Source organism: Felis catus, chromosome E3 (genome assembly GCF_018350175.1).
Source record: "Felis catus isolate Fca126 chromosome E3, F.catus_Fca126_mat1.0, whole genome shotgun sequence".
Classification (NCBI taxonomy): Eukaryota; Metazoa; Chordata; class Mammalia; order Carnivora; family Felidae; genus Felis; species Felis catus.
Window position 1 is genome coordinate 5,194,451 of NC_058383.1, and position 22,011 is coordinate 5,216,461.

Genomic DNA, 22,011 nt, shown 5'->3' on the forward strand with positions numbered 1-22,011 from the left:
ACGACGTCCCCTCTCCGGAGAGAAGGGCACGCTCTCCCGCCTCCCTCGGCTGACGCGGGCCGCCGACCTGCACTACTCTCTCCCCGGGCCGCCGCCTCACGGTCCGGGAGCGACCCGCCGGACGCCGTCCGAGTCCCGATCGGTCACGAGGCGCCCCGACCTCGTTCAAATAACGCCGAGTCCTTCCGAAATCAGTGTGATTTCTGGGTGCGCGCGGACTCGGCGCTCCCGGCCGGGCGCCAGCAGGCGAGCGTGTCCGGCGTGGGGTCCGCCAAGCCCTCGCTCCCGAGGCACGGGGACCGGTGGCCGCGGGTAGGATGGCGATTCCGGGGGGCTGCTCTCCTAGGCCGGCGGGGCAGGCCGGGCGGCGGAAAGGGGCTTCTCCGTCTGTGTGGATTCTGGCGCTTTCCGCTCTCCCTCGTTTTCTTATGACGAGGGGAGGAGGAGGGAACCGGGTGGCGCCGCCCGGCGAAACGGGGGCCGGACCCGCGGAGGCGGGCCGAGGTCTGAGCGCGGCGCCGGCCTGGGGGAGCCTCCCGCACCTGCTCCCCGCGGCACCGCCTGGTCCCCGAGGCCCCCAACTCCTCATCTGCGTCCCCGCGGCGCCTCCACAAGCAATTATGAAACGTACAGATAGAAAACCGCTTACCATAACTAGTGAGTTTTTTGTTTTGAGGCCAAGTTTTCAATCACCTAGAAAGCAAAGATCAGGAAAGAGATTTTAATGACGGTTTTGCAGAATGTTTCGTGCCTGCTGCTGGGTGGGCGCAAGCGATTACAATCAGAACCCCTTCTCGGCGGCTGGGTGCTCGCTGCCCGAAATCCGTCCCCGCACGGGACGAGGACGAGACGAGCCGGCGCGCGCTGTCGCCAAGCCTTCTACTGGAAACAAGACCTTCCGTGATGGCTGAGATGCGCCGTGCCCGTGGGGACGGGGCCCTCTCCGCCCACACCCATCAGCACTGTCCCCGCAGGAGAGAGCGGATCTCAGGCCAAAGAAACCAGGCAGCGTGTCGTGGGGCCGGAAGACGGGAGTCTGACAGGTCAAGTTACCAGGAACAGGGGACACGTGGCAGGTGGGCCACAGGGTCTGTCATCCTCAGCCAGAAGACAGGGATGTTTGGCATGGAAGGCCAAGCAGGTGGTCCCTGTCCCTGAAGAGGACAGGATGGGACAGGCACGCGGATTCCTCCGTCTGCTCTCCCCGGAAGCGCTGACCGCACACCAGCCTTCGAGTGCCATCGCCCAGGACACAAAGGGCCACCGCTCAACACAGAGGTGTATCGCAGCCCCTAGGGACACACGTGTGGCCCCCAAATGCCAACGGCTCAGGCTCACACTCAACCCGTTTTCCCTCCGGAGCCACCAATGTGTGCTGGCGGCCACCGACCGTGGTCCTCACCAGGCACCTGCAGCCCGGCGGGGGGGGGGGGGGGGGGTTGGCAACAGGCAGAACGGCTGGGACACCGCCCACCACTTCCTCCCAAGTACTAGGCTGTGGTCAGAAGGGACTTGACCCTCACCAGGCCAAGCCCCTTTCCCAAATCACCAAAAGGGTCACGGGACACCGATCTGAAACTCCGTATCATCAACACCTTAAAAAAAGCCCAGGACAGACAACGGCCCCGCGTCACCGTCTGGCCGGCCACGGCCACGCTTCTCTGCCCCGAGCCTCCCATGTCCCTCCCGCTGGGACACTGCCTCCCTCACGCTCGGGGCCCATCTGTCCCTCCTTGGTCAACAACCACACCGACCGGATGCCACTGGAGGGACCGGTCTGCCCTCAAAACACACAACCAAAGGGCCTCTGGGTCACCAAGAAGACGCATCAAAGTCCCAAGAGCACACCTCAGGCGTCTGGGGCCGTTTGTACAAAAGGCCAGAGGACAACCATCTTCCCCTTCGGGTGCCTCCAGCCATTTAAAACCCGGAAAGCCTTTCTTAGCTGGCAGGCCACACGGGGACCAGCGGGGACACCTCGCCCGGCCCGTGGGTCACCCGCACAAACCGGATCGAGGGACGGGGGCGGCTTTAAGTGCGGTGTGAGGACAGAGGGCGGAGACAGCGGCGCAAGGCGGTAAGAATCCAGCCCCCGCGGCGCCCCGGCCTGGGGGGAGCGCGCAGCAGGAGCCAGCGCCCCGCAGTCCAGGTGCCCCGAGAGGCCAGGCCGGCCGACAGCGACAGCGGATGTTCCTAATGACCCGAGCCCTCGAACTGAGTTTAAGCTCGCACTCCGAGGTCTAGAGGTTTAAGAAAGAAAATACCGTGAAAACGTTTCTATCAGAAATGGCTTAGAAACAGAAGTTCTGGTCCTTCGGGAGCCACACACACACCCCCAGAGCCACAACCTCCAGCGGCCTCGTCACAGAGGCTCTGCTGAGCCCGGCTCCACGTCACCGAGGTTCTCCATCAGCACTAAGGGACCGGTTCCGGGTCCCCACACCGCGCCACCGAAGCCCGCGCTCTGCCTGGGAGCCGGGGCTGGACCGGGGCGGCGGGGCTCCTACCGAAGGGTCCACCCTCTCGTGCCACGTGAGGGTCTCTTCCCGCGTGTCAGCGAGAAATCGTTTCTATATTCTTAATTCCAAGTATCGCCTCTTACCCTGGCCACACTCAGACAGAGGACACCTGTCATCCCTGCTTCCCATCCTTAAATGTTTTCTCTTCTCACAGAAAGGCCCAACGCCTTCCAGAGGCGGCCCATCAGTGAGGGGGAAAGCGCCGTCCGTTCTCCGGAAACGGTCAACAGTCTCATGGCTGGCGGCCTTGGGGAGGTGTGGCTCTGAGTCTTTGACAAAGTCCTCGGATTTCCTTGAGTGCCTCTTCTTTTTCTTCTTCTTTTTTTTGTGTCTGTGGAGGTCGGCATCAGAGCACGCGACCGAAAGATCGGAATCCTGCTGATGCCTGCAGAGGAATAAGCCACAACTCAAACCACCACAAAACCAAAACCGCCTCAGACAGGCCCGGTCCTTGGCCTTGCACCCGCCACCGCAGACCCTCGCCACACACACACACACACACACACACACACACACACACACACACACGCCGGTGAATCCTACCCGACGCTGTGCTGCGCTGCCCGCAGGGGATTTTCAAGTCCCGGGTGTCCGGGTGTAAAGTCACCAACCCGGACCCCACCTGCCCTGCCTTCCGCTCTGCCCCGGGGCTGAGGTGGTCGGCCACAGGTCCAGAGGAAGGGTTTCGCTAACTTCTCTGAAACCAGTGGCTGAGGGGAAAAAATGCTTTTGCCGGGAGCCTCAGGCACCGAGGAGGGAGGGAGGTCCCCCTCGGGTAAGGGCGGCTGTCTACCTACGGCTCCCGGTGATCCTGCCCCGGGGTCTCCGTCTCGAGAGGCGTCACATCTCTAGTTAAGACGCGTAGCAACGCCGCATCGTGCTCAGTCATCTCGTCACGGAGAAGTCATTTTCCAGACAATCTCTGACCCGTTTAGCTTTTTAAAAATACAAAAACAAGCTTCCCGACTAGACTGCAAACTGAGACACGGAGCCAGAGGAACGGACCAGGCCGAGGCGACAGGTGCTCGTCCCGGACCCGCGCCGTCGGCGGGCCGGCAAACGCCGAGGGACGGTGGCCTCCTCTGCCCGCCCCGCCTGGCGGTCCCTGAGTTGGCAGGAAACGTTAACGGGTAGGAAAACGGGAACTACGTCTGCCGAGTAAGATTACGAACACCGGTTACGAGGTCAGAGGCTCCCAAGTTCTCACGCACAGACCACCGCACACGTACTCCCGCGGATTATCGAGCGCGGACCTAAACCGGCATCGTTTTGGAAAAAGAGGTTTGTAGGCACTTTCCGATCCCGTGAAGTAAGATACGGCTTACAGGCGGGGCTGCAGCCCGCAGAGATCTACGGCAGGGGACTCCGGGGCCCGCGGAGGTGGGGACGCGGCGCAGGAAGCGGACACGGGGCGCCGGCGGCCTCTCCCTCACCTGGAATCTCGGTCTCGGTGTTTGTCTTTGGATTTCTTTTTCTTCTTTGATTTTTTGTGCTTCTTCGCTTTCGGCTCTTCTAAAGGCTCCTTCTGTGCGCCTCTCCAGGCTCTCTTTTCTCCGCGACCGTCGCCGTTTTCCAGGCTGTCGTACCTCCGTTTCCGCGACTTGACGTTCTCGTGGTCGTGAAACCGGCCGGCGAGGTCACAGGGGTCGTCTTCGGCTCCAGGCGCGAGCTTCTCGTGGGGGTGCTTCTCGGGGTAGGGGAGGGGCGCGGGGGGCGGGCCGGCGCGGGGGCTGAAGCGGTGCCGACCCTTCCCCTTAGCGGCCGCCTCGCAGCCCTTCCTGCTCCTGTAGCAGTCCCGGTAGGGCCGGCCGGGCGCGGCCGCCTTGTCGTACGGGCGCTCGTGGAAGGGCCTCCACTCCCGCGCCGCGTACAGGGCGTACCTGTCGTGGTAATACCGGCACTTGTCCCAGCGCAGCTTCTCGGGGTAGTACTTCTCCCGGGCCCAGGGGTGCTCGCCCTCCGAGTGGCGGTACCGGCCCCACTCCTGCTCCGAGCCGCCCCGGCTCCGAGGGTGGTGGTGGCCGTACCTGGCCAGGGAGCGCGGCTCGCCGGGGCTGGCCCGCTCGCCGTGGCAGGGGTGGTGCTGGCTCCCGCCGCAGTGCTCCGTCCTGTAGCGGTCCTGCCTGGGCCGCTCCCTCGTGTACGAGCGCCGCTTTCGGTGGTAGCGGTCCTCGGTCTTGCTCCGGCTCTCCCTCGCGCGTTCTCCGCTGGAGGAACGATCTCTTCGGTTGCGATAATGTCCTCGGTCGACTCTTCTGAGGATACCGATTTTTTCCTTAACCGGAGAGCGATCTGGAACTTTCTGTCCCACCTTATTTTCTTCACGTTTTTCACCGTGACTCTGCTCGGGGCCCCCTTCCGAGCGACGCTCTGTACCCGTGTCTACTTGGGGAGAGGGGAGGTCGGCGGCGGCGGCGGCCGCGCCCGCGCCCTTCCAAGGGCCCTCCGTGTCCGTGTCTGCGCGCTTGTCTCCGCTGACGCAGAAGGGCTCGTGCTCGCAGGCGCCCTCGGAACGAGCCGGGGGACTTGGGCTCGAACCCTGCGCCGCCTCCACGGCGGCGGCCGAGGCCCGCGGGCTGTCTGTGCGCGTCCCTGATGCAGCCTGGGCTGGTCTGCTCTGGTCGTCTGTTAAATCCCCGGGGCCGCACGGCTTAGGGAGCGGATCGTCCCCCGCGCCGTTCCTGGTGCTGCCGCAGAGATCGTCGGCACCGGGCGAAAACTCCTCGGGTTTTGCTGCAATGTTTTCAGAGACTTCTTCTTTGGTAGATTGGATGCTGGGGTCCGAGGGTGGCAAGGCCTTCTTTAATTTGCTGCTAAGACTCGTGAGCGTCTCCGGTTTCTCCCGGGAATCAGGAGAGGGGCTGCCAGGCTCGAGCTCTGCGCCGGGACCCTCTGCAGGACCTTCCTCGGTTCCAGGTGAACTGCAGCCCCGGCAAAACAGAGAAATCGACACATCAGTCATTGGCTCCATTGTTCTAGAGCCCACGGGGACAAAAACTTCCAAGACCTTCGTTGACTAAATGATCTATGCCTTTAACATACCTGGCTCTACTCGATATGGGGCTTCTCCATTTTGGAAATTTCGGCATTTTCCCTTTCCCTCGTTAAATAAAAATAAAAATCTTCCTATGAGGCTCATCTACTATCCCGCTTCTCAGCTACGGTAACTCTGCAGTTCTAGGCTCCTTCTGTCTTCAGATACACTTCTAATCCCTAGTACCTATGAGGCATCGGGAAAGCAGGACGATGGCTGGAGGCTCGGACTTTCCTCCTGCATCTCTCCTGAGCCTCAGAGCTAGAGTTGCTGCCTCCCAACAGAGCCAACGGCTCCTTGAACTACTTATGAACTGGGAGCCATCAGGGAGGCTTCAGAAAACCTTCCTGTGGTGAACGAACTCTGCCCTCGACTGCTACAGAGCTCCCGAGGCATCGTCAAGGTTAATGCAAGTTGGCAGCAAACGATAAAAACCCTACAGTGGCCCCACTTTTTTGTGGGAAGATACCTGGGAGAGAGAACACAGATGAGATCAGTACAGGACAAGTTACCTCCAGCACGTCAGTGAGATTCTTGAGCCCGCGTGTACACACCCACTGCGTTACGATACACGCGTGGCTGTGTTTCTACAACCATCTACGGCCATCCTCACACACATTACATTTGGGGGCAAACTAAGCTAGACTAGGAGAGAAACAACAGGAGAGTCATTACAAAGTCACTGAGGGTTCAGGCTGTCTCCTCTTTAAGGTAAACTGGAGGGACGCCTGGGTGGCTCAGTCGGCTGGGCATCCGACTCGTGTTCGGCTCATGTCTTGATCTCGCGGTCTGTGGGTCTGGGCCCCGCGTCGGGCTCTGTGCTGGCAGCTCAGAGCCCGAAGCCTGCTTGGGATTCTGTGTCTCCCTCTCTCTCTGCCCCTCCCCTGCTGTGCTCCATCTCTCTCTCTCTCAAAAATAAACATTAAGAAAATAAAATTAAAAATTAAAAAAATATACATACCAATTAAAAAAACAAAACATTAAATGGGGAGATACACCCTCATCTATGAATGCAATTTCAGAATTGTACAAGGAGCATAACAAAATATTTGCAACTTGGTAGAGTCGAGAAGCCCTGCCCTATACCCTCAACGAGTCTTCAGTGTGTTTGTCATTAGAAGGATTAAGTGAGACAGTCAGTGCTAGCTGTCCGATTCAGAAGCGGGCTGTGACATCCCCAAGCCAGAGACACGAGGCTGAGCAGGAGGAAATGTTACCTCGAGGACATCGTTTTCATGGAAAAATTATCAGCCCGATAGATTTTTTCTTTCCTAAGAGGCACTTAACACATTCTACAGGTCATTCACATCGTTCACGGTAAGGTCCGCGCAGGTTCCCCAAGGCTCACGGGAAGGCTCACGCAGAGTTCACAGAGCGCACCCGCCGCGGGGTTTCGTTGCCTCGCTGTTGATCGTCTTACCTTGTCTCTTCGGTGGCGCCTTTCACTTTGCTGCCGAGTTTGAAGGTCTCTAAGATGTTGTCTTCCGGGAGAGGGGGCAGGGGAGCGGGCATCGACTACAACAAAAAACAAAGCTCTCTCAGCTCTAGCAGCCGCCGGGCGCCTCCTGAAATCCAGCCAAGCGAACGGCTGTACGTGAGAGTCGAGGCAAAGCTCCCCCCCCACCGCCCCCTGCCTGACCCCCAAAATGCTCACCTTTCCGGGAAGACCGTTCGCCTTAGAAAAGGGATTTTCTGAGTGTAGGGCAGGCTGGACTGGGCAGCGGGCACCATCGCAGGGCAGACCGTTCTCTTTCAGGTCGCTGTCTGGACTGTCAGCACCATTTAGAGCGACAGGCTCTCGAAGCTCGAGCGGAGAGGCCTCGTCGTCTTCAGCATCCTGCACGGAAGAGTTCGAGCTCTCGATCGTACCGAGACCGTTCTCCTTGCCCAGGCCCTTTGCCTCCTCGTCAGACTCCTCGGACGACTCGGCACCGTAGGGCACCAGGACACTGGAGCGCAGCTTGGACTTGCCGTTCATCACAGGCTTAGAACAGGACTCACTCGGGGTCATCTGCTTCGTGACTTTGCTAGAAACTGCTGTCATAGATGCGCTCGAGGTAGACTGCATTGCAGAACTGGTGACGGTGGAGGAGGGAACCGGCTTGCTCGGGGTGTCCAGAGAAGGGCCGTGAAGGCTGGGCTGAGACTGGCCTTGGCGAACAGGTAACTTGTTGTGAATACTGATCGTGATTTTTTGTTTCTTGGGATGCTCTGGAATCACAGAGGGCCTGTTAACGGACCAGTTCTGAACAGAAGTCGAAGCATTAACAGACCCGGCCCGGCTGACACTGGAATTTCCACTAGGACTTGACATGGAGCTGCTCGGTGCTTCTTTCAATGGTCCGGTCCCATTTAAGTGAGGTGGGTTCTGGAAGAAAGAAGACCTCAGCTGCTGAGAGCCTCAGGGATGGTCACAGACACAGCACCCACTCTGGTGGGGGGCCCTTCCCATCTTGCTCATCTTTTTCTTTTTTGGAATACCAAGTTCCCCACACCGAGAAACACCCCCTCCTCTTGTCCACTCCCGACCACCATGAACTTTCCATGGGTTAATCAACACACTGGGACAACTATTGCTGCCAGAGAGCAACCCCAGACCGGATCCTTTCTGCTCCAATCTGACAGAAACGAACAGGCCCCCTGAAGCACGGAGACGCGTACGTTCACCTCGGTTGTGTTTCTCGGGAGCCCAATGCCGTACAGACAGAGTGCCAGCCCGTGGAGGGTTACCACTGGCCAAGGGAGCCGGGGAGACGGGTCACACGGGCAGACACGCCAGAGCCGCTTCAGGCACCATGCCCCCCGCCTGCCCTGTCACCTCTGAATCCTACTCACAGGTGTTTTGCTCCAGACCCCACCCGCGCTGCTCTAACCTCGAGGGGCAAACTGGCAGTCACGGGTGAGACCTCGTTCACAGAGCAGTTCTGTTTGGTCTTCGCGAAGTTTTTTTTTTTTTTTTTTTTTTTAATTTTTTTTTTAACGTTTATTTATTTTTGGGACAGAGAGAGACAGAGCATGAACGGGGGAGGGGCAGAGAGAGAGGGAGACACAGAATCGGAAGCAGGCTCCAGGCTCCGAGCCATCAGCCCAGAGCCCGACGCGGGGCTCGAACTCACGGACCGCGAGATCGTGACCTGAGCTGAAGTCGGACGCTTAACCGACTGAGCCACCCAGGCGCCCCTTTCGCGAAGTTTTCTTAAAGAAACACCGGAAGGCTTCACGGGAAGGAAAACCAAACACCTCGAACCATCAGTATTAGCCACCTGCCACACGGGGCACGTGCTCTCCAGCTGGCCAGTGTCCTGATGTCACTGTTAAGCAGAGCCCGGTGCGGGAGCCCGTGATCTTCCCAGCTCCCAGAGGCATCTGATTTGTGACTCTGGCTCCATCCCAAACCCCGTCCGACGTCCATAAAACACAGCGTACAGCTCGACAGTCTGTCGATTCAAAACAAACTACACTCGAACTGAAAGGCCGGTAAAGCCGCAGTCTGGGTGGCGGGGGCGGTTCCACACGCGGGCCGGCTGTCCGCAGTCACCACAGAAGGTGAGCACAAGTCCGGCCTTCCCTCCTGTAGACTCGGGCGGCTTGTCACCCAAGCAGATCACGGATTCTCCAAGAGGCCACTGGGGAGTGTGCCCGACCCAGCTGGATGGCGGACAGAGCCACACTACTCAGGGGCTAGACGGACATACGGAAAGTATTCTTTTTGTGAAAGGGTCACTCTCCTGGAGTCTGGCACTCACCCGCCAAAGATTTAGTCCCCGAAGTGAACGCAAGTCCAAAGTGAGAGCTAAAAGCTCTAGCATTTAAACCTACTTATACCCGGACTTTTTTCCTCATCATTACTTCCACACACTGGAATCTGTATGTTTGAAGTATTTTATAAAACACGGCTGGAAGAATCTTTTCGGACAAGAAATCCAGTCGTACCAGGACGCGGCAACTGCTGCAACGTTAGCAAGAGGCTCTGAACGACGCGAAAGCAAACACAACACAGAGATGATGCTACCTGTGCAACCTTACCTTTATCACATGAGAGGGAAGCTGTGGTCCCATAAACCCTGATGCGGCCTGTTTGTTGCCGACAACCCGCTGGCTGATTACGGGTCGGGGCGAGGACTGGCCGGGGCTGTGAGTGGAATGCGTGAGTTCACCTCCATTTTTCACATCGTGGGACCTGGGGACAGACAGTGACAGCGCTTAGGGTTTCGCAGCGCATCTTCCCAGGAAAGGTTCATCTCTAGCCCCTCATGGGTAGCTACGATGCAGAGCTTTGCGCAGGGTCCCCTCTGGGTCAAGGTGGGCGGCAGGTGCTCACAACAAAGGTAAGTGTGCAAAGGTTTTGTTCTTTTAATTTCAGTTTTAAGCAATCTCCACACCCAACGTGGGACTCGAACTCCCATCAGACGGTATTTTAAATTGTGTATTCCGAAGATGACGCTGCCTGAAGGATATTTTCCTTTTCTGTTTGCATTTTTTCTAATTATAAATACATGCCATTACAGAAAATCTGCATCCAGAAGTTAGGAAAAAAAAAATACTGTGCCTCGGCTCACCCATCAGAGACGTCTACTATTCAGATTTACTGGAATATTCTCCAAGCTTTAGCCTATCATCATGTTTTCAATACCAGTGTGAAAAATTTCAAATTGCTTTTTTCTCCGTATATATTGAGCTTTCTTGTATCATTTAAAAAAAAAAAAAAGAAAAAAAAAAAAGGCACTGGGGCATCTGGGTGGCCCAGATTAAGCCTCCGGCTTCGGCTCAGGTCATCATCTCGTGGCTCGGGAGTTCGATCCCCGCATCGGGCTCTGAGCTTGACAGCTCAGAGCCTGGAGCCTGCTTGGGTTTCTGTGTCTCCCTCTCTCTCTGCTCCTCCCCTGCCCGTGCTCTCTCAAAAATAAACAAACGTCAAAATTTTTTAAAAAGGCATCATAAAAATCATTTTTAACAGCTGCATAGCAGTCCGACACATGGATACGCTATAATTTATGAGCTCATCCTGCTGACGTCTGAGATTTTAGGATGTTCCCAGTTTTCGGCTACTATGAATGAACGCCACAGAGCAAACGTCAGTCGTTTTCCAAGGCCGTGCATTACCAGACACGGAATTAGTGAGTCAGAGTACGCAGCAGCCACAGGAGAAGAGTGAGTGGCGCCCACCCAAGCCCGGCCCAGGAGGGTCACCGGCTGCCTGTGCTCGGTGGTAGAGAGGCGCCCACACCCAGGTCCTCAGAGTCCCCCTTCTGGAGGCCTCCGTGCCCAGGCCCGAGCCGTTCGCCGCCAGCAGCAGCAGCCCCCCCTCCGCCATCACCTGCCCTTCCTCTGCGTGTTTCACCATCCACCTGCCAAGGAGCTGGGAGCTACATCAAACTCCTAATCTGTACTCAAAACACGGCCTTCCTTACTCTGTTGGCACCTCTGAGCTGCTGTTTTAAAAACAACCAAATTCTGAATTTAAATATGCTGATGAGATGAAGAGAAATGGCGTAACAGAAAATGCAAAAATGTGTTTTCCTGAGGATACCTGATATAAAAGAGTACGTAAGCTTGTTGACTGAGTACCGATCTAATATCACTGGTGGATACGATGGAGTCGTTCATTTGATACCAGAGGCCATTGCTAGCCTGCAAAAGAGCCAATAAAAGAGAGATTAGACAGCATGACAGAGGAAACACCAACCAAGAGAAATGTAAGAAGAATGGGCTCTCATGCTCTAACTGGGAAAGTCCCACCTTGCCCCCTAAGAATGCCAGTGCTGCCTTGAGAAACAGTTATTAGCCAAATCTGCACAGCTTACTTTGATGTAGCAGAAGTAGTGGCCAGCATGGCAGTTAAAGCCAGTGTGGACCAGTACTGCATACAGGACATAAATAATCGGTTCCCCGTTTGGTTGAGACATGTACGGTCGGATGTCAAGGTACTCAGGGTATTTCACATCCTAAACAGAAACGGAGAAGGGAAAAAGGAACATCATTTCCGAGGGCACAGATCACTCTGCACAAGCACGTGGAGACCCGCGGAGACCTAACACGCTGAGCTGCGTGTCAGAAGACATGACTGGCCCGGAGCCCGCCTGCGCCCGCACCTATTCACCGTGCTCCCACTGTATTCTTGATTTCCTCTAAACACACGAGGATCTCATCTTAAGTGAATCGTCTGAACCCGTCTGAGAGACAGCGAGCAGTGGTACGCTACCTCTGGACTTTCGTCTCACTTACTTCTACTATTTCAGGAAGAGACTGTGGTGTCTCTTGCATGCTACTCATTTCTGATACTTTCACTCTTCGGAAAGTAAAAAGAAAACAGGCAAATTCAGCGTGCTGCCATCAAAAACCACGAACAAAGAGGAAAACACACTTTGGCGAAAAGAGTGCGAGATCCAGCAGGGACGTCCTCTTTGGATTTCAAATGACACCAGCTCTCCCTGTCTGTCCCCACCTTCACTGACGCTGAAGCCCAAACGCACACCACAGGCACCAGTTTTATCATCACAGAGTCTAGCCAGCTAAAGCAGACAGAAAGTACATACGCTCATAAACACACAGACCATCACTAGCACAACGCTTTGACGGTTTTTCGCCCACGACCGAATACTAGAAGAACTTAGAAGATCCGGTCACAGAACTGTTCAGCTAGGTCATTTATAACCCTTACTAGTCACTGACACTTAAGTCTTGAAAGACTCAACATAAGAAGTTATTAATAATATTATCAACATACCTTAGCGATTTTTCCACCAGTAAAATTTGCAAACCGTTTCAGAGAAAGTGTAAGAACATTAGAGGATCTGTGTATAGTAAACCTCTTAGAAGCTGGAACCATCTTTTTACACCTTGAAATGAACAGAAACAAAGGATCAGGAAGGCATGTATATACATATATACACATATATATACACACACACACACATATATATACACGTGCATATATATGTACACACACACACGTATATATACACACGTGTATGTGTGTGTGTGTGTGTATATATGTGTTGTGTACACACACACACACACACACACACACACACACACACACACACACATTTTTGGTATTTTAGTCTTTCCCTGGTTATGTCTTTCAAACATTTCCCACCAAACCCAAGAGAAAGATACTAGCTAAGAAACAGCAGCCTTCTCAACCAACAGCGAAGAAAATACTAAAACTTACAATACAGGGGAGATTGCTCAATTAGCATGAAAGAAAAAAGGAAGCTAGAACAATTTCCGAGAAGCCACACAGAAACTGGTAATTTTAAAATTAGGTTAATACAAACTTCTCTCGGTTCACAACAAACTGAAATTTTCAGGCTGATACAATTCTTTGCAGACAAAGCCCTACCCACAGACAAAAGGAATAAAAGTGAAGATTAGAGTGTCCACGGAGTTTAAACAAAGGAGAAATGCCTACGGTAGTAGGCAACTTCTTTCCTCGCAAAATGAGTACCTCATAGTGGTTACCTACACCACCTGACGCTAAAGTGAAAATCTATTAAAACCTATGAAATAGGACTTTCTTAAAATACAGGCTCTCTTGACTTCACGGGCAAACATATTAATGAGTAATCAAAACTAGAGGTTTCTAGCAGCGACTACCCCAAATCCTGGGTAAGAACCAGAAAGAGCCTTAACTACCCCGGGTGAGGGGGACTCCCACTCCATCACCGCCTCCCCCGCCCGCCACGGACGGTTGCCCAGGCCGTGCCTTCCCACGCGGCGGCTGCCGTGTGCTTCCCGCTCCGGGCAAACCTGCCCAGGAAGGCGGCGCCCGCTGTGTCTCCCAAGGGCAACCCTCTCGAGAGAGTGAGCACTGAGACACCAGGCGTTGTGGCCCTCGAGGAAGGCGCCTTCCGGGCGACAGAAAAGCTAACGAGAGTCCGGCCCCGCCGCGCAGACCACGTACTTGCTGCACTTGTACGAGTTTTCCCCGTCGAGCTGCTCGGGCTTCACGAACTGCTCCAGCGCCTTGTTCACACTCTGAGCAGCCTGGGGAGAGAGGAGAAGCGTCAGTGCCACAGCACCTCTCACTGACACTTGATAGCAAAAAGGAAAAAGAGGGCTCAAAGGTATGAAAGCAGATGGGGTGTGTTGGGAAAAAGAACATTTCCTGTCATCACGATGGTCGCTTTCATACACGTACACAACCAGCGATCTCCGCTGGCTAAGAAACAAGCAGATTAGAGCGAACCGGCCGTGAGGAGTTGCTCGCTGCAGCATCGTTTAAGTTAGCATGGAACCGGACGCACCAAACACGCACCGGCCGGGAGCCAGGCGGCCGCTCACGGCACGGCCGTCCCCGCGCACACGCAGTGAGGCGGTCACGCGCCCAACTGAGATGTCACGCCGGTCTGGAAGCATGAGTAACATGCTTGCAACAGTTTCTATCACACCGTTAAAGGGCTCATTCTGAGGGACGGGACCGCCTACGAGCCCGCAATGTTTCTCGCTTCTATCGTTAAGCACGGAGTACATTTGTAATCAGAAAAATAAAAAGCTTAACAAAAAATAGGAGCTGAGACAATGCGAGGAGCCAAAGAGTTTCTAAAAAGTTACCATCATCTAAATTGGGCTAAACCAGGCATCGGATTCTGGTTTTGTCATGATGCCAAGTGAAAAGTCAAAGGCGAGAAAAAGATTAAGTGTTCTACGCCTGTAAGATACCGACTCCAAATCTGACATAATCCCCTCTGAATCAAGTCTCAGAGTAGTAAGATTTTCAATTTGTATTTCCTAGCACGTGTAGTCTGAGTTATAAATGAACTACAGACAAAGTTACATCAAGTCTGACTGCCTTCTCCTCATCTCACCACCACAATTAGCAAACTTACCTTTATCTCCAACGTTATATCGAGATACGGATCGAACGTATCTGAGACACCTTTGCAATTTAAACACTTAACTGAAACGAAAATAAAATGCAAAGAATAAGCAAAGCGTCATCATTATGGCACGACCAACTACTCAAACGACAGAACACAAAAATACCACTTCAAAATAAAAAATTAAAGTACGTTGTTTTTTTTTCAGATTGGGCAAACAACTGTAATACCACACACAGTGTGAGTCAGTGTCGAGAATGCAGCCCACACACACTGCTGGTTGGAAAGGGAACGGGTAGAACCTCCCAGAAGGACGACATGGCAGTACCGCGATGTAGAACACATACCCTTTCATGCAGAAATTCCAATCCTAAGAATTCATCCTACTTATACACTTTCACATGAACATAAAGGCACTGCACAGGGATACTCACTGACAGGAAGAACAGTAACAAAAAGTTTGAAACCACCTCAATAGCCATTGTTACAAGGGGGCTCAAGTGGAATTCTACTTCGGCTGTGAAAGACTGTTACCCACATGTACTGAAATGGACCAAGATTTCTAACGTTAAGAGAAAAATGAGAGAGGTCTATCTAATATACTCCCAGTGTGCTCATGCACAGGAGAGTGCTGGAAGGATGGACTACAAACTGAGACATGGGTTGCCTTTGAGGAAGGGGTTTGGGAGTCTGGGCTGGATTGGGAGGCACACTTTCCATTGCTAACCCTGTCTGCCTGCACTTTTTTAACCACATGCATGTATCACTTTACCAACTTTTTTTTTTTTTTAATGTTTATTTATTTTTGAGACAGAGACAGAGTGTGAGCAGGGGAGGGGTAGAGAGAGAGGGAGACAAGGGATCTGAAACAGGCTCCAGGCTCTGAGCTGTCAGCACAGAGCCCGACACGGGGCTCGAACTCAAGACCCCATGAGACCATGACTTGAGCCGAAGTCAGACGCTTAACCAATTGAGCCACCCAGGCGCCCCCACTTTACCAACTTTTAAACAAGACTTTACCTCTAGATCTTAGGTATCCTCCAAATATCTGACAAACGAGTGTGGTAGCCTGGGTGTGTCTGTCTAATCTGAAAAACAAAGTGATAGGAGACAAGAGTTCAACAAAAATTACAGATGTTATGACAAAGCTTTAAAAGCATGGACTTGTATAAAAGAACGAGACTTCAAATAAGAAGCCACAAAATAAAAAAGACACCAGAATGCGAGGCCGCCAGAGAATAGTCTTGTCTGGACCAGAACGCAGGGAGGGTTTGGGGAGGCAACCCGAAAGAGGTAGGACAGTACTGAGAAGGGACCTGACGCTGAGGCAGGCACCTGTGCTGGAAGCAAGCGGCAAGACTGTGCCGCTGGGCGTGTGGCCCCGCTGGTGAAGGCAGGGGACACGGAGCGTTCTCCTCTGCTCTGGGGTCAGTCATCCGGGCAAGCGGAGCCCAGCCGAGGCAGGGCCAGCAGAACAGGAGATCTACCAGGTGTGCTCAGGCAACAGCAAGAGGGTTGGGATTTGGTATCTAGTTGTATTTGCAATCTTCCTCTTGAGTCTGCACTTAGATTTTAAGGAAGAAACTGCAGAAATTGGTAACGGACCAGACTAAGATGCAGGGAACACACACAAATTTCATAGGCTGGAGATGAGCAGAAAAAATGCTGGGCACAACTAGAAAGGAGAAGTGGTTAGTTTTAGATCTGCAAAGGGATGCTGGTGCTCAGAAATTAAGTAACGGCAAAACCAATATCCAATCCCTGACACCGGTTATTAAATCCAAATTGTTACAGTAAGCAAACCTTTAAAATATTTTCACCATTTTATTTTTTTACATGGTACTTTATTTTTTTTTTCAAGTTTATTTTATCTACTTTGAGAGCATGTGTGCACATGCGTGGGAGGAGGGGCAGGGGGAGGAGCAGAGTGGAAGAGAGAGAATTCCAAGCAGGCTCCGCACTGTCAGCACAGAGCCCGACGTGGGGCTTGAACTCACGAACCGTGAGAGCATGACCTGAGCTGAAAATCAAGAGTCCGACGCTTCACTGACTGAGCCACCCAAGCGCCCCTAACCACTTAAAAATAATGGCAATCATGTGAGGAAGAGGCAGCGCAAGGTCAAAAGTGAAGCAAACACAGAGCTCTGCGCATTCATCATAAAAGGCGAGACTGAACTCGGTAAGCCAGCGATGTCGAGGGAAGACGTGAGCGATGCTTTGTTGTACTCACTTATTGCTGCCATTCAAGCATGCTTTTTGCATAGCATCAACAGTGTACTGAAGGAATTCATGGGCATCTTCTTGGTTTCCAAAGCGGAAGTGCCTAGCTATACCTGTGAAGTTTAAGTGAAGACAGAGCTTTATCATCACATACAATCCACCTCGGCTGTGCCCCCATCCCCCCCAGACGTTCCATCCCGTGACCATCTGTTGGTTAGAAAACGCCTGTAATTACTTTATGAGTTGACTAACACAAACTGCCTGAGAATGGCTAGAACCAGGCCCCTGAAGACCATTACGAGTGCATGTGGGCTAGAGCTCCTGAGAGCCCAGAGACTCTAGGTCATCAGCAAGTTAATAAAATTATAGCTGACTAAATTCAACTTTGGCTGTATGGTCTCAAAAATTTGTTCACAGTGTTACATTAGTGCCCACAATCCTACTAAATTTGGTGCTAGGGCTCCTTAAGAGAATTCACGGCAAACATAAATGTCTACACTTCTGTCCCAATAACCCACAGAACACCCCACATCTCAGTTCCACGGCAGCCCTGCAGCCCTATTTCTAACTGAGCAGCTGCAAGACAGAATGACATAATGAAACGCAAGAATATAAACAATGTCACAATAAAGCATTAACCGAGCAAGTTCTATAGATGAATATATAGAAATACAAATTCGCTGGAGTCACAGGAAACTGCCAGTGTTCCGCCAGTTCTGGCTACAAAAATGGCAATCTCATGATCCAACCACATGTCAGGGGGTTATGTGAGCTCATGAATATGGGTGCAAACAGCAATGACCTTTTCTTAAAGTCTAGGTTTAAAAATATTAATCGTTCTTTATATACACAAAATTAAACAAACAAAATTACCCCTGGCTAAAATTCTGCCGGGATCCGACACTGTTTAAAAAATGTTTGCACTGTCTCCTCTGGCCTGTTAATAAAGCCAAGGGCCAATAGAACACCTCTTAATCTTGAGCAGCTTTTTAGGCAAAAGGATTATAGATTGTCACTGTATAATTATCCACCCCTGTAATTACGCAGCTAGATTCCAGATTAACAGTTAGGGTTTCCTTTTTATTTGCATGCATTTTTTTCTCCTAACTCAGTTAATTAAGATGATGTAAAAGTTTACTGCAAAAACACACAGAAAGTGTGTTAAAAAATTTCACGCACCCTATCAGGATCATTATAATGCAAAAGAAAATTTTAAAGTCATTTAAAAATTAAATAGAAAAAGCAAAATTTATTTACAAATTTGCTCAGTTATGAGTTTAAATGTTGCTTTAAGAGCAGAGTTAACTCAAGTTTGATAATTCCTGACACTATAGGTTAATATTCACTGAATTGAAACGAATCCAAAAATATTTAAAGAAACCTATGGGACAATATTATAGTATAACTCAGCATAGAAATCCAAATATGGGGAAAAAAAATCACTGTAAAACTTACCAATGATTTTATTAAAAAAGTGAGTTTTAAAAGTTTAAATTTGCTTATACTAAACTGAATACTTTATTACACTGTCATCTTTTAGGGTTTCAAAATGTGTTTCTATACTAAACATTTTACTGAAAATTTGTTATGAATTAAAGATATATCCACGTATGATAAGACGTTTGTTTTCTGCAATACACCAGGGGCTCATCTTTTACCAGTTGGGCCATTAAGACCAATTACCTAATAAATACTGAAATAAATTACTAGCGATGATACTTACGCCGCATCTCATTAATGACAAACATCGGCTTAATAACATCCCCAGGATTACTGAGTGCCTGGGTGATATGTGCTTGCATGGTACACATCATACAAAATCCTTCTGCGTGACCTGAAAGATAACAGATGATAATCCTCCAAATTAGCAAAATATGGCTATACAGACACCACGGACTACTTTAAATAAGGGGCACACTCCTGAAATGAATTAATGACAATGGTTACTGTGTGTCACACCTTGAGCTAGCTTCATTCATTCTCACTTAATTCTCCAACAAGCCTAAGTGATCCATATATACTGGCTCAATTTCATAAGAGAAAAACTGAGACTCAGAGAGTTAAAACTTTGCCCAATGTCAAATTAAATGGATGACACATGCTGAAATCAAATATTTTCTTCATTTTCAAAGCTTGTGCCCTTAACTTCTCTTTATACTGGGAAAAATAGGTTTTCTCTTATACTACCATTTGTCTCAAACAGTTAAAAAAAAAAAAAAAAAGTGTCCATACAAGAAGTTCAAAGCCTTTCTGTAAATATTCTGGTCTTGTTGGACATGTACAGGGGTCTCTGTTACACATTTCTTCCTTTTTACAACTTCTAAAAAACGTGAAAACCATTCTTAGCTCATGACTAACTGGTTCTACTGGTATCCCGTGAGTAGAGGCCACAAATGCTGCTAACCATCCTACAAAAAGCCCAGGCCACCCCCCACAACAAAGCATTATCTGGTTCCAAACATCAGTAGTGCTGAGATTGAGAAACTCACCTTAAACTAAATCCTGCTCAGTACCTGCCTCACAAAGAGCCTTGAAAGGTTCAAAGTCTTTCCAACTGATACAACTGTGTCCCAGAATAAAGCTCAAAAATATTTATAGGAATCAAAAAGAAAAAAAAAAAAAAAAAAAACCTTCCACACCCAAAAACATAACATTCTAATTAAAGACTACAAGGCATGAAAAATGCAGGAATGACCAATAACATGGAGAAAATAAACAGAAACAGACCCAGAAATGGCACAGATAATAAAATCAAGAGACAAAGACATTAAAAAATAAATTATATACACATTCATGTGTTCAAGGAGGTAGAAAAAAGCAAAAGCATGTTAGGGGGAGCCATGGAAACAGATCCAAATGTACTTTACAGGTGAAAGGTAGAATCTCTGAGATGAAAAACACAGATGAGATTAATAACAGATTAGACAGAAGAGAAGAAAACATTAGTGAACTTGAAGACTTAGCAACAGAAATAATCCATAACGAAACACATACACAAACTCAGAACAACAAAAACATTAGCATATCAGTGAGCAGTGGGACTCCAAGTTAGTCCCTAAAAATACATATAATTGGAGTATGAAGGAACAGAGTATTTCAGGAAATAATGACTGTCTATAGAGAGCACAAAGGAGATTTTTAGAATGATGCTACAGTTTTGTTTCCTGAAAAGGTGGTGGTTTGCATGAATCTATACCTGTGTTAAAATTCATTGAACTGTGCACCAAAAAGTTTAACATTACTCCAATGACAAAAATAAAAATTTTTTAAATGACTAGAAGTCATGCAAATTTCAAACAGTACGTCTACAGATCTAAGAGTCTCAGTAAGTCCCAAACAGAAAAAGACACGAGAAAACTACACAAAAACTACTCAGACTGCTTAGGACAGTGATAAAGACAGCATCATAAAACAGTGAGTAAAACAAACAAACAAAACAAAACATGTATACAGATACAAAGCTAAAACTGACAACAGACTTCTTGTCAGAAACAACACGGAACAGAAAACAGCACAGTAACATCTTTCAGGTATTAGAAGAATAATGTTCTTCTCACACTGTATAGAGCACAGAATTCTAGGCCCCATGAAAACATCTTTCTAACACAAAGATGAGACTTTCACTTCTGGGAAGACAGAGGAGAGGTTCTTCCTCCCATTCCTCTGCAAAATAGAAAAGCCCTGGACGTTGTCTGTAAAACAAATATAAGAAGGCAGTGAAAGACAGAGGAAAAGACAAGCTAGCAACTGCGGAACCCAAAGAATGACATTGTGGCAAGTTCCCTGGGTTTTCTTTGTGCCTCAGATAGTCCAGAGCTAAAGAAGCTAGCAACCTGGAAACACCAACAAATAGAATAAAGCCCCAATGAAAGCCTGCTTTCTGCAGCCAAAAGACCAGCGTGGCAAGACAGAAAACTTTTGGACAGTAATTCTCTACTCTAGCCACACACCACAGAAAAACAATGACTCCCAGACCCCTAGGCCAGCAAAGGCCAAGTAGGCAGCCTAAACTTCCACTTGCCAGGCTGCAATGGGGCACCCACCCCACCCACTCGGAGTACTGTTAGAGAAGGTGGATTAGGAGCTAGAACTTTCATCCATGTGGGGTGATAACAATCACACCTCATCCCACAGCAAAGATCAGGTGAGGAACCTGGACTTGTATGCCAGCCCCTGGTAGTGAAGACGACTCCCTCCAATTCGCCATTGGGATAGTATCAGAATCAGGACTTTCAACATCACCCAGCGGTACAAAGCTGCTGTGGTGTCAGTGGAGACCAGGTGGAGAGCAGGAACGAGGAGCCCCAACCTCCCCCTGCCCCCATGCTTCACGGGCCAAAGCCTGGACTTCTACCTCAACCTAATACTACTTCCTTTGCCAGAGTGCTATCACAGAAAGCCCGCTGAAGCAATCATTAGATAAGATCCACATAAAACTTGTAACACAAAAGCGTCCAGGTTTCAACTGAAAATCACTCATCATTTCTCAAATGAGTGAAAAAAGACAATAAAGAGATGATGCCCGCACTGAGATGATACAGGTGTCAGAATTATCTAGCAAAGGTTTTAAAGAAACCAAGATAAAAATGGCTCAGCTGATAATTACAAACACACTAGGAACAACTGAAAAATACAGAAAGACTCAACAAAGAAATAGGAGATATACAGAACCAAGTGGAAACTTTAGAAACAAAAAATACAATAATCAAAATAAACTCAGTGAATAAGTTAGAAGAATAGAGATTGCAGAAGAAAAACATCAGTCAACATGAAGACAGAACAGCAGAAATTACCCACTCCAAAGAATGGAGAGAAAAGAGACTGGTGGGGGCAGGGGGGTGGGGTGGGGCAATGAACAGAGCCTCAGGGACCTGTGGGACTCTAACAAAACATGTAGCACACATGTCATCAGACTCCCAGAGGAGCCCCAGAGGGCTGAAAAAGTATTACACAGAAGGAAGGCTGAAAATTTCCCAAATGTGGTAAAAAATAGAAGTCTATAGATTCAAGAAGCTGAGCAAACCCCAAACGGGAAAAAAAACCCTATCCCAAAACATATCATAACTAAACTTCTGAAAACTAAAGACAGAATCTTGAAAGCAGTGAAAGAAAACAGTACACTACCTATGAAAGTGTGTATGTGTGTGTGTGTATGAAATAAACAAGAAAAATGACAGACTTCAGATCAAAAATGGTGGAAGCCAGAGGAAGTGGCACAATTTTCAAGGTCCGAATGAAAAGGAGTATCCGCCCAGAACCCTACACACAGTGGAAATACCCTTCAGGAATGAGGCAAAATCAAGACGTTCTCAGATGAAGCAAAAACTAAGAAAATCTGGGGGCGCCTGGGTGGCTCAGTCGGTTGAGCATCCGACTTCGGCTGGGGTCATGATCTCGCAGTCCATGAGTTCAAGCC

The 22,011-nt window shown here is 50.2% G+C and overlaps 1 protein-coding gene across 4 annotated transcripts in view; it reads right to left on the bottom strand.

The window, feature by feature from the left end:
* The window catches only part of USP42 (ubiquitin specific peptidase 42), a 73,514-nt gene that overhangs the window by 1,433 nt on the left and 50,070 nt on the right, over positions 1–22,011 (bottom strand). For 3 of the 4 annotated variants that reach the window (XM_019820405.3, XM_023246644.2, XM_019820404.3), the window contains 14 exons: positions 18,319–18,429; positions 16,606–16,708; positions 15,396–15,463; positions 14,385–14,455; positions 13,460–13,542; positions 12,281–12,392; positions 11,358–11,498; positions 11,084–11,184; positions 9,580–9,733; positions 7,208–7,921; positions 6,974–7,068; positions 3,953–5,440; positions 2,603–2,904; positions 650–693 (listed from right to left, as the gene is read on the bottom strand). In XM_019820405.3, coding sequence (XP_019675964.2) covers positions 686–693; positions 2,603–2,904; positions 3,953–5,440; positions 6,974–7,068; positions 7,208–7,921; positions 9,580–9,733; positions 11,084–11,184; positions 11,358–11,498; positions 12,281–12,392; positions 13,460–13,542; positions 14,385–14,455; positions 15,396–15,463; positions 16,606–16,708; positions 18,319–18,429 — 3,551 coding nt within the window. In that variant the 3' untranslated portion in view covers positions 650–685. The remainder of the gene's footprint in view (positions 1–649; positions 694–2,602; positions 2,905–3,952; positions 5,441–6,973; positions 7,069–7,207; positions 7,922–9,579; positions 9,734–11,083; positions 11,185–11,357; positions 11,499–12,280; positions 12,393–13,459; positions 13,543–14,384; positions 14,456–15,395; positions 15,464–16,605; positions 16,709–18,318; positions 18,430–22,011) is intronic. The other variant, XM_045048145.1, reaches the window with a different exon arrangement.